The sequence below is a fragment of the Lates calcarifer genome, linkage group LG1, assembly GCF_001640805.2.
Source record: "Lates calcarifer isolate ASB-BC8 linkage group LG1, TLL_Latcal_v3, whole genome shotgun sequence".
In the NCBI taxonomy this organism is placed as follows: domain Eukaryota; kingdom Metazoa; phylum Chordata; class Actinopteri; family Centropomidae; genus Lates; species Lates calcarifer.
Genome location: NC_066833.1, coordinates 6,287,934 through 6,300,312, shown reverse-complemented (window position 1 = coordinate 6,300,312; position 12,379 = coordinate 6,287,934). Strand labels below are relative to the sequence as shown.

At 38.3% G+C, this 12,379-nt stretch overlaps 1 protein-coding gene across 1 annotated transcript in view; it reads right to left on the bottom strand.

The window, feature by feature from the left end:
- Nucleotides 1-12,379, bottom strand: part of LOC108897040 (radixin) — a 35,117-nt gene that overhangs the window by 20,638 nt on the left and 2,100 nt on the right. Inside the window, exon 2 of the mRNA XM_018696417.2 lies at nt 6,863-6,947. Coding sequence (XP_018551933.1) covers nt 6,863-6,874 — 12 coding nt within the window. The 5' untranslated portion in view covers nt 6,875-6,947. The remainder of the gene's footprint in view (nt 1-6,862; nt 6,948-12,379) is intronic.

Genomic DNA, 12,379 nt, shown 5'->3' with positions numbered 1-12,379 from the left:
TACCACCAGGTTATGAGGCATTTCTGGTGAAGTGGTCACTTTTGGTTTTGCAGAATCATATGGTGCACACTGGACCAAAATGACTTTTTCCCATATGCATTCGTCACCTACAGGCCAGTCATTTTCAGATTTCACTCCATCTGGTGAGTTAATATTTTCAACTTTTGATATTCTTGGGTTACTAAAATTACTAGTTTTCCTCTGAAACCCAGGATTGTTATTGTTATGATATTATTGATTGTGCTAAACCAGGTCTAAGTTTTTTCCAAATACAGATGAAATGAAATTGCATTATTTTCCGGGCACCAAATGATTTTTCCTTTTATAAGGAGCTGCTAGAGAATCTAAAGAGAAAAGCTGTAATTAACCACACACATTTAATCTACAGTGCAGCATCTATTAGAGAGAGGATGTTTTTGCATTGCAGAATATTTTTTTATTTATGAGACATGAAAAGCATTAGGACTTTAGCTGCTATAATTACAACATTGTGTGCAAACTCTAGCTGTGTAACTTGTGATTTTTGTAAACTGATTCTAGCCAAATCTCATGATGCTCTGGGGAAAACAGAGCGGGCATGTCTGTCTCAGTTTAGCCGGCTGTGTTTACCAGCATCCTCCAGTGCCTCCATGTTATTCATAACAAGTAGTGACAGCTAAATAGTAGGCTAGTGTGTACAGGCATAGGCTGCCCACGCTTACAGCCCACCTGTTGACTGTGTTTGTGTGTGTGTGAGAGAGACTCAGACAGCCATAATTAAAAGCTGTTGGTAGCTAAGCTGGTTAACAGAGGATTTAAAGGGAACCAGGGCCACACTGTCTTCTTCACCTTCTCTGCTCTGTTTTCCATCCTCATCCACTCTTTCCACTCATCTACTTAACATTTCCTCTCTGACGCTTTTATTTCTTCATCTCTACTCTTTTTTCGTGTTCTCCACTCCACTACCTCTCCTTTCCACTCCTCTCAAGAGTTTTCCTCTTCAAAATCCTTTTTTACCTGCCACTCTTCTTTTCCACTCCAAAACCACTCTTTTAGCTCTCTTCGCTGTCCTGATGTCTTTAAGTCTTGACTTATATACTAATCTCAGTATTTGTTCATGATGCTTTGAGCTTATTCAGTATGGCTGCTTGCATTTTCAAAGTCAAAGTGGAGTATCAAGGATGTATGAGAGACAATCCATCTATTAGCACTGTGAGACCACCAAGTTGGTCCTGGAACAAATGCTTTTCAAAGTATAAACAAGAAGAATCACACAGCGCCTGTGGGCTGATCTGGACTGGAATAACAAGAGTTAGCACAGCAGACACAGCTTTTCCAAGCTAGAATGAAGGTAGAATGAGAACGTTAAGTAGCAATTTCTTTTAATATAAACAGATTCATTGTTTAAACTATAATATAGTGAAACATGCCCACTGCAAGTTCCCAGAAAACAAGCAACACCGATAGTAAAAATTATGACAATTTAAAGTCCTAACACGTTAAGTTTAATAATCTGAATACTAAATAAAAATGAATAAGAACCTTATATTCTCTTCTGATCCTTATAGTAACAATGGGCATTTTGGAAACTTATGTTGGGTGATTAGGCCTTGCTCATAGTCAGTGTTCCAGCTTATCCTAAAGGTGTTTGAATGGGTTTGGGGTTACTGTGCTATAAATCATTTTATTGTGATGCTTTGGCCATACAGCTGTTTTTAATACATTCCAACAGAGCAGTGAAATTGAATTTAGTTGAGGTTAGGAGAGAAGGTGGGGAGAGTGGTAAACTTCACACCCTGCCTCTAATTAGATTTAGTGACTTGGATAATTCCCATTATATAAATGAAAATGGCCCTCTGAAATATTTAAAGCCTCTACTGCAAACTTGCTGCCCCCCCCCCCCCCCACCACCACCACCACCACCACCAGCCTCCGGCCCCCAGGGATACCATCCCCAGGAGGGGCAACATGTGCAAAACGCAGCTATAAATCAATAATGTATGATGTCCCACCACATCTCACACCTTGTATTAACACACTTAAACACACACACACACACACACAAACAAAGACATATACACACACTCTACATAAGCAACACATTCTCTATTCAAGCAGATGGATGTATTAACATAAATATGTATTAACATGTGCACAGCCTTTAGTCATGTGAAACGTACAAACACAGATCTATACTCATCCACACACACTCTCACAATGCCGCTGGGGAAATACACACACTGACCAAAACATATGGGAAATCAATATATCTTTTAAATTATTCTCCACCAACATTTAACCCCTCAGGGTGTGTGTTGCTGAATGAGTGGAATTATTTTTTTTTGTATTGTCTCCATGTTTGCTCTTCTTTTCATTTTCACATGTCTCCTGTCTTTGTACTTCCTCCTCTAAAAAGCATTATTTGCATTTGTAGAGGGATTATTCTGCTTCCAACTAAGTGCTTGGTGGATCATCTAAAAAAGCCCCCTACAATTGTCAGACTGTCTACTGTTTATTGACTTGTGGTCCATGGCCAACCTTACTTGTGCACCAGGAGGGCTAAAACAAACATGAATAATTATCTATAAATCATACCCAAATTTGGTTCTTAATAACACACCTCACAGGGGGCACAATCCTAATCATTCCTCATGACCCGATGAAGAGCTAATGTCAAGCCATGTCATATGTCATATTTTATTTGTCTTGCTCTAAACCACATAACACAGGGCTTTTAACATTTTCACTTTAGGACTTTAATCGAAACACCAAAAGATCAGACAAAGCAAATGGAAAAACTGAAATTTGCAGAAATTCTATTGATGATCAGAAATGTTGTTTATGTCCATACATAATTCATATGCACCAGATTCAAGGGTGATTCAGACCTCTCTGTGAAGGAAAAGGTTTCTTGCAGCTGTTGTTTAAAACTGGAGGAAAACAGGGAGATTAAATTAAAGGGGGAAAGGTCTTGTGTGGGCAGTAAATGTACTTTTGTGTCTTGGGACTTACAACTTACAGACTAAAAGTCAAAACAAAATGTGATAAGATGACAGAAAACAAGGTCTCATTTGTCATAGTTATCTGAAAATGTCACAAGTCTAGAATAAAGAGCTGCCACTACATACAAGGCCACTATATGTATCATGACATATACATGTATCATGACTCAAACAAACATGCTAAATCATCAGACGCCTTGAAAACATTATGAACAATTTCAGTCATAAAGGTCAGACCTCTTAAATTGATAAGACCTTTCACTTCTCTTCATTTGCATCTAAAAAACAGGACTATGAGATAATAGTCTGTATCCCTCCATTCAGGAGCCAGTGAAATCAAAATGCTTGAGATAAGATTTGATGGAAGAGGGAAAAGTGGTAGTAGGATAGCCCTCCGTGTCCAACAATACATGTACAATATATATATACCTTGAACAACATGAAAGAAGTGAATTCCACGGGAAAATTCATGTTGTGTTAGGGGTGTATCTAGACCATTAAAACACAGCCTTGGGGAGGGTCATGGTCCAGACCAACTTCACTTTTTAATGGCCTGCCTGAGGCTAACTACCTTATAGTCTGTCTTGCCTTTTAGAGACACAACAGAGCGTTTTTAAGTGACTCAACAAAACAGAGGTCTGTGGTTTATTTGCCTCAACTGCAAAATTGTTGATTGTTTTTCATCTCTACATTTTGTTCTTATTGTTCTTCATTAGCTACAAGCTCATGGAGCCAACCACGCTTGTGTTCAATGGTTATAAAGCATGCCTGCAGGCGCCACTCAGCTTAATCTTTTAATCCAATGTGACATTTTAGCATTTTCATCTCAAAAACAGGGAGAAATGCACAGATGAAGCAGCAAAAGGGCTGATGTGTTTACTGTCCAACTGCTAGACTTAATGTCAAAGTATAGCCTGATGTAACCGGAGTGGGAGTTCCCCTCAAGGGCAGCTTGGGTGTCGTTTTTCCAGGCTTGATATGAACAAAGTGCCTGTCACTCAGTCCTCTCCCAAATCCTCTTTTATCCCTTTGTGTATCTTTTCTCTTCCCTGTGGTGTGTTTCAATAATCTGGGCTTTACTTCTCTGTTCCAACTTTCTCTTTTACTTTTTACACTTGTAAATTTTTCCTCCATCTGTCCACCTGCATGGCTCTGTCTCTTATCTCCAGCTACATCATCTCTCCAACTGTTTCTCTCTGATTCAATGTATATTACCTTTGCTTGACTTCAGAGTCAATACAGCTAAATCACTTTATAAAACATGAACCATAAAAGTAATGTTTTCATTTTTCTACAGTAGACAGATTTTTTCAATATTTTTCAATATTGTCTTACTTGTAAGACTTACACCAGTTTAAACTTCAGGTTCTCAAAATGCACAGAACACAATCTTTAAAAGCCTATTTAAAAGAAAACCCACACTCTCTTCCTCTGCTTCTCTGTCATTTCTTCTTTATAATGAGCTGTTTCATCTTTCCCCCACTTTTTTCAACATTCTCTTTCCATTTTTATCACCTTCTATCTCTCTCTTCACTTCCCATCCTCTCGCTACTTTTTTCCCATCACATGTCCCTAGTCTCTTTCCAGGAATTGGGCCTGGCCTAATTCCCCATTACTGAGATTGATGAACCAAGGGCTCAGTACAATTGCTGGCTGGCTGTAGATAACTGTGTAAGCAGCCAGCATGTACAAGTGGCTGGATTGTAAACAGCCTGTGACTACAAGCTTCCTATTCTTGCCATAGTTTTCACTGACATCTATTGATGTAGTTGATGCAAGCAGTAGAATTTAGTATAGATTTACAGTTAAGTCATTATCTGCTTCGATAACAAAACCAAAGTTTTAAAATGTTGCTTCAACTTACTTTCTGTATTAGCTGAAACAGATATTATTTGCAAAAATCATTGCATCTGCGAGTGTTAAATCACAATCTACTACAGACTGCTAGTTAAGGTTGGAGCAAAAATATATTGAAGTTATTTAAAACTGGCTGCTCTTGACACTGACATCGTTTATAGCACTTCAGACCGTTTTGCAGATTTTTAAAATATCAACAGAACTTTTGACATCAGTTTATCGACTATACAACAATACTCTGGTTTCACACTGAGACTTCAGTTTCAAAGTGCTCTGTGACTGAGAAGATACCTGGAGTTTATCCTCCTTCTTCCAAGGTTAAAATATAATAAAGGAATTATTATAAAAGGTACAATCAGCTCCACAAGCATCAGAGCATAATCCTGTTATTTAAGCTGCAGTGCAAACTCAGCCTGTATGTTTGTGTCAGAGCAACATGAAAGCTCCCAGTGTCCTTCAGTCCAAAAATAGAGCAGAGAAAGCCCTCATTGTGTTTGCTCTTTTCAATAGACAGGACAGTTCCACAAAGTGACCGACTGTTGTGTTTCTGTGTGACTGTGCATGTGTGTGTTTTCCCAAAACTCTGTGCACTCCTGTAACAGATCACTTCTGCCTGGGAGAGCTGATGACAGACTCTGGACTGGCTTGAAAAACAAAAAACCCAACACACAAATATAGCAGGTATGAATGGCACCAAACCAAATGCTTCACGTTGGACGTTACAAATGAAGCACAATGGCATATTTCTACTTCTTTCTTACCTATTTCTTATCAGGGCCTGAAACCCATCCTGAACGTACAGTCAACCTCTCTCTTAAGCCAAAAACTTTACCCTCCTGAGTACTATTCAGTGAGGGCAAAAAAGAGAGCATTGTTCAAGTGGAGCTCAACAGTTATTGTACCTGTCTTAACAAAACTGATGGAGCTCCAGGTCACATTGTTAGCTTCCATTTTTATGACAGGATTTCTGTCTTGAATGTTGTAAAGAACCAAATTAACTGGCAGGTTTTGGGTCAGAACCTGCAGTTGTGTGTCAACGACCCTGAGATTAACATGATGGCTGATTTATAGTTTAAGCTTGTTTAAAGCTGTAGAATAAAAAAACATAAATGAAGCTTTGTGCAGAATAGTTGCTCCTTTTACCACTCAACACACTTCTACTTAGTTATTATGTTTGAATTCATGTTTAACAGCAAAACCCAATTTTACAGTGTTCTATTGCTTAAGTTTGTACATTAATATCATGGACAAAATCATCAGTCACATATTGGGGTACACATACTGAACCATGTGGTTTGCTGAGTTGCTTTGTTTCCACCATGCAAAGGCTTCTGGAACAATATTTAATCTGTTTTTAATTTAATTTCTGTCTCTCTCCCTCTTGGCTTCTTTGCTTTCAGAGAAGTGAATTTATTTATTTATTTTTTGCTATGCATGTTGCAGACACTTGCCATTCATCTCAATCAGACATTGCAAAAACTGAAATACACCGGTTAGAGAAGAATAATATCTGCCAATCATGTTATGCTGGTTTTAATCTGTGAAAGTAGAAAAACATTCAGAAAACCGAAGACTTCCTGTGGAAATTTCTTAGCTGACTTGGCACTGACAGCAGGAACGGTAGCAAGCTGCTTCCCGTGCAAAAATACTGAAGATTAGCAGAGACCCCAAGCAGACCAAGACACTATACGGTAAATGTGATGGTCTGTGCCGTTATCTGTTAACTATGTGAAGTCAGTTACTATTCTCAAAGTTACTTTTTTTTCACTGTGCTTGCAAAATCCATATCTAAACTCTCAGGAGCCACATGGAGACTGGCAAAGCAAGTTCTCCAAAACTGGGAATACAAAACTGTAAATGTATGGCAACATCTCTCTCAAATTCAAACTGAAGAATGCAGCAGATATATGGAAAAATCTTGTGTGATTAAGGAACAACAGTACAAGCAGTAACTCTCTACATGACATGTACACAGGGGTGGTGCTGTAAATCAATCATTAATCTCTTGCATGTGAGGTACTAACCGGCTTGGGCATCTTTCTCCTCTCTCCAATAAAAACAGAAAGAAGTCGTCCTCTGTCTTCCTGCTTCTCTCCAGGGCACCAGCGCCTGAGACACAATAACAACATCAGACAAATGTACCAATGTCAACAGATAACATAACATAAATTAACATCAGATCAAGTGTACCCTTCAGGTTGTCATGTCAGGGTGCTTTTCTGTATCTCTCAATGTATTTTTTGTTTGTTTCTCGCTACAATTTATCATTTGACCTATAAAATGTCATAGAATTGTGAAAAATACCCAGAGGTCAAGCTGTAGTCTTTAAATTGAACTTTTTGTCAATCAACGGCCCAAAGTTTAAACATATTCAGTTTACAATGATATAAAACAGAGAAAAGCAGCACATCCTCACATATTTGATAAATTATTATTCAATAAATTATTTCTGAATTGCTATCCACCTGTCTTCTTCTTCAATCTACAGTACAAATGTTAACTGTTCTTTGCAACCACTACCATTTTTATGCTGACTGAAAATGAGGTTCATTGATAAGCGCAAATTATACACCCTGCCAAACAGAAAACTGCTAACACAAACACAATAACACAGATGAAATATGGAAGTGAAAACAAAGTGGAAATCACTTCATCATTTAAGCACTAGTTAAGTTATGCCAGAATTAAATGAACTCAGCTGAGTCCAGCATAAATCGTTCTCTACCCACAAGAGAAACTGTTACTGAGATTCAAAGACACATACAGAAACACTAGCTCGTGTTAACAGCTGCTACTGGGCTCCACTACTTTGGCTACAGCTGTAAATTCTCCAGATGTCCAGATGAAGTTAGAAAAGCACAAGTGTTCCTGGACCTTTACCAGCAGAAAACACAACATAATGTGCTGAGTGGCAGTTTGGGAAAGACAAATGAGAAGCGTGGAATGTAGAAACGACGACGGAACAGGCAGCTATAGAGAAAACTGGGCAAGTTAGCTGACAGGAAAGAAAAGAGAACTCAGAAAATAGAGACAGAAATTGTATAGAGAGAAATAGAGACAGATACATAGAAAGATACTTTTTCTTTTTTCGATAAGCTATTTACATAATTTCTCTAAGATGACCCTTGACCTGCCTCTTGTTATGTCTGGATAGTGTGAGTTTATCTAGAACCAGAACTGCTTGTCAGCTAAATGGCTAGAATGTAAAATAGAGAGAGCAGTTGGTGTCCCATAGGTGCCAGATCTTTGTGATGTGTGATGCCAGAAATAGACCTTACTCAAGTGTCAGTACAGAGAATTAAACCAGGCTCAATCACAAACTCAATCTGAGGGCAGAAACAAAATGAAACTTCAGGTTAAGCTAGAAAGTTTCATATCTAAATTGGTCAGAACTACAGTATGTATTGATTATTTGAGAGGTTTTAACTATTGTTAATTTTGCTATAGAGTCGGGCACAAATATTCTTGGGACAAACTGCAAATTTTATAATCACATCAGAGAGCATTATGAAAATACTTTGAAAATGTGGCCTAATTCTTTCTTTCACATTAGCCTTCAGGAAATTCACTTTGATGTGTCACATAACTGTGGGGCATGTCCTGCAGATCAATGCACAGCTCAGTGAAGCCTTCCATCACCCCATCAATATCCCTTTGGGTTCAAATCCTTCAGGTATATGAGACATGGAATAATGTATTTTTTTTTCAAAGTAAGCACCAGCAATCAGAACTGCCATAATACAAAGGCACAAAATGAGCTTAACTGACCCAGGATTGTATCCCTGTGCAATTTTCTCCACCTCTGTAGCCCCTTTTCCTGTGCTACATCTTTCCATTTCACCTTAACAATGGTGAGAGACAGTGAGAGAGTGAAGAGAAGGACAGAGTATTGATGAATGAGAGTCAGCAAGGTTGGAGACACATAAGAATTCAAAGCTTGCCTTGACCCATATACCTGCAGCCAGGAGATAGGTGAAATAAAACAGAATTAAAACAGTTTCAGTGCTTTCCTTCCAAACTGGACTGTACAAAGTTGAAGATGGTTTTTCTTGCTTTAAGTCAGAAGAAACTATGCATGTTTTATTAATCCATAATGAAAATGCTTTAATAGTCAGAGCAAGATAAGTATAAAGTAAATAAGTATAAGTACAAATGCTTCCTCCAACTTTACACTTCATCTTGGTCTTTCTTGCAACCTCTCTTTTTTCCTGTGTTAATTCTTCAGGTCTAACAGTGGCCGGAATCGATAACATCAGCTTTGTTCGCCATTTGGCAAGGTGAAAATGATTACCATCTACAAAGTGTAATAGATTTTAAAGCTCTAGGCTTCACAGAAACACATGACCCCCTGGCCTTCACACACACACGCACACGCGCACACACACACACACACACACCTACGGTGACTTGTAGTGTGTGCTGTAGGTGAAAGCATCTAGAGTTTTCCAACAGAACACAGGTCTGCTCTGTTTAGCAACCCATTACTTTGTAAATGTGGATGTTTAAGCCTTCAAGGTGTGTGTGTATGTGTGTCTGTGTCCCTTCACTCAGTGAAACCAGAGGGTTGCTCCTGAGTGGGTACAGCTTCAAGGTCACTACTCACGAAGAAAGAAACTGTGTACAATATACTCTATAGCTCTCTCTCTCTCTGTCATCCAAATTGATCTCAATGCACTTTTGTGTTTTACACACACATAGAAGGTCCTATACCTCTCTCCTTTACATATTCTCCTCCTCCTATGTGTCCACCTACATCTCACACAACAGCACACAACTACATTCCAACAGCTGTTATAACAGCAGGAAACTGTACCAACTGCTTCACTTGACAACAAGGCTTTACTTGAGGCAAGGGATTTGTCACTGAGTGTAAGGAGGCAAGTGTTTGTCAAAATGGCCTGTGGGCAATCAGTTCAATGAACCCTGTACCCTTAGAACAAACATTACTGTCAGCCATTTAATTTGTGAATTTTTCTGCTTCTAAAAGGCGCATTGGTTTCAGTTCGTTTCAGTATGCTCTCAAAACCATTTGAAACTTGCTCCACATAGCTAATGTACCATAATGAAACACAAATCTACACTGGTTTCTGTTGAAGTTACTTAATTTTGGAGTTCTTCACAGTGTTGAAATCGCTCACTGAACAGTGAATTCTTCGAGGTGATGTATTACTAAGCTGTGTGAGTGGAGCACAATTTTAACTACACACATAACTACTACAAAAAACAGCTGACAAATCCACATACTTTCAAAATAAAATGTCAGACAGTGAATATGATGATGAGGAGCTCCAATAAATACACTTTCTATAGGAACAACTACTTCAAGTATACTGAGGAGAGAATAGTGCTGACTTGGACAGTTATAAATAAAGAGGGGGGAAAGGAAGATGAAAATATGGAGAACAAACAGGATACAAAGGAACCATACACTTCATGTTTCATGAGTGTTCTCTAGCCAAGTACATACTGAAGCTGACAAAGCTGTGCAGTACCACCAAGCTCAAATGTACTGGTCCGAAATATGGTTCATTTCATGGAGCATCTTCTGTCTAATCAGAACTATCTGTCAGCATGATATATTGACCTGCTATTCAATCAAGCATATCTGCCATGGAAATTAGTCCCAGTTTAAAGGATTGTTTTACACAGAAAATCATGATTATCTTGTGTATAAATGCAAACACTGTTGTGTTTTCCTTGGCCTGTGACCCCTTCTCAACGTCACTTTCAAACATGTTAAAGTTGCGGACTTGGATAATTGTAATGAAGAAAAAGGAAGACGAAAAGATGGAGAATGAGCAGGATATGAAAGAACATACAGAGCATCAGTCTGGATCATCTCTAAGCCCCTTTGCTAAGTGATGCTCCCGAGTTGTCCAAAACCGGTTTACTGTTGAACATATAGTAAACATGGGAGTGTTACACCATAAGGACAAAAGTCGATATTCAGATTGGCATGATTCACCCACAAATGAAAGAAGAAATAGACCACAGACTACCTGACCTGGAGAAGCCACAAACATTGCTATTTCCTGCCAGATTTTTATGAGTCCAACAGCTACAGGATGGTGTACTCAGTATCATTAATATTCATGTGATCAATATTGACTGTAATAAAAATTCACTTGGCTAAACAGACGGTGACAAAACAGGTTTGAACAGCTGTTAAAATAAATGTAAATCTGAGATCAATGGCATCATCACTCCTGTCTGCTTCTGCAGGGAGGTGATACTAATCCAGGATGACTTCACAGGATTTAGTGGGTTGATGTTCAGTGTTTTGCACAACATATGACTGATGGTGGACTAAGCGCAATCTGTTGCATAGGTTAAACCTGAGACCACCAGACTACTCTGCATATAGAGACAAAGTTTCTAAATGTTACAGTAGGGAGAAAATCTGAATTGCCAAAATTAACTGAAATTTAATCAACATGCTTCATAATGTTGCATGTTTCACAGAAACAATGCAGGAATGACAAGCACTGCAGATCCAGAAAAGAAACTGAAAGAAATCAAACGAGAACAGACATGACAATGAGACTCTAAAAGTGAGAGATGGAAAGAGAAACTAGATAGCATCTGTCAGTGAACCTGGCTAAGATGTGAGTTGTGAAAGTAAAGCATTTGCTCTCTGTCACCAACTGATACTAAGCAAGCAAAACACCTGCACTGTATATTTTAGAACCACAGCCAGTGGTTATTTTTTTTTATTATCGATTAATCTGCAGATTATTTTCTCAACTAATAGATTAATTTTAAATCCCAAGTGAGACTACTTTACTACTACATATGAATCAGAAAAGCATAAAATCCCAACTTTTAAGAAGTTGGAAACAGTGAATATTTGACTATTTTTATTTTAGGATTGGCCAGGAACATAAATATCCATGACATAGACTTTAACAAAGAAATCATTTTAGTGATTTGGAAATGATAACTACACTGATTGTTAGTAACTTCTCAAACTGTACATTACAGTACATTAATGCCCACTGCAGTGCAGACCAACTTCCTGGTTCAACTTTGACCTACTGTACTTATTATTAATGCATGCATGCACTTTTACAACACAGTGGATAATTATAGTGGATATTTCTGGCATGATCACTTTTGTTTCATCCTTTCTTTTATGCATTTTGGATTTAAGTGTACTGGGAATGTAACCACTGCAGAGAACAAAAGCAGAAAATGAGAACCGATTTCAAAAAAAATTCTACCAAACATTAAAAGTGCAAATGTAATTGGAAACAGCAAATGGTAGAAACTCAGAGACAGAATGGTAGATACAGATTTCCTCTAACAAGCTCAATGGGCCACACCGCCAACTATTCAGCATGAGGAGCTGCTCAGACATCACAACCAACACCATGACACTGAAGACAAGTTTCAGACTGTCTCACAGTGGCAGCTGGTGTGTGAAGAATTTGTCAAGATTCAGCCAGATTTGCATGCTGAATCTGATGCCAATTTGGTAATTTGCTTTCTCCATTTTATGTGTTTGTTTATTTGTTAAAACTGGGTTAAATTTGCTAAGGCAG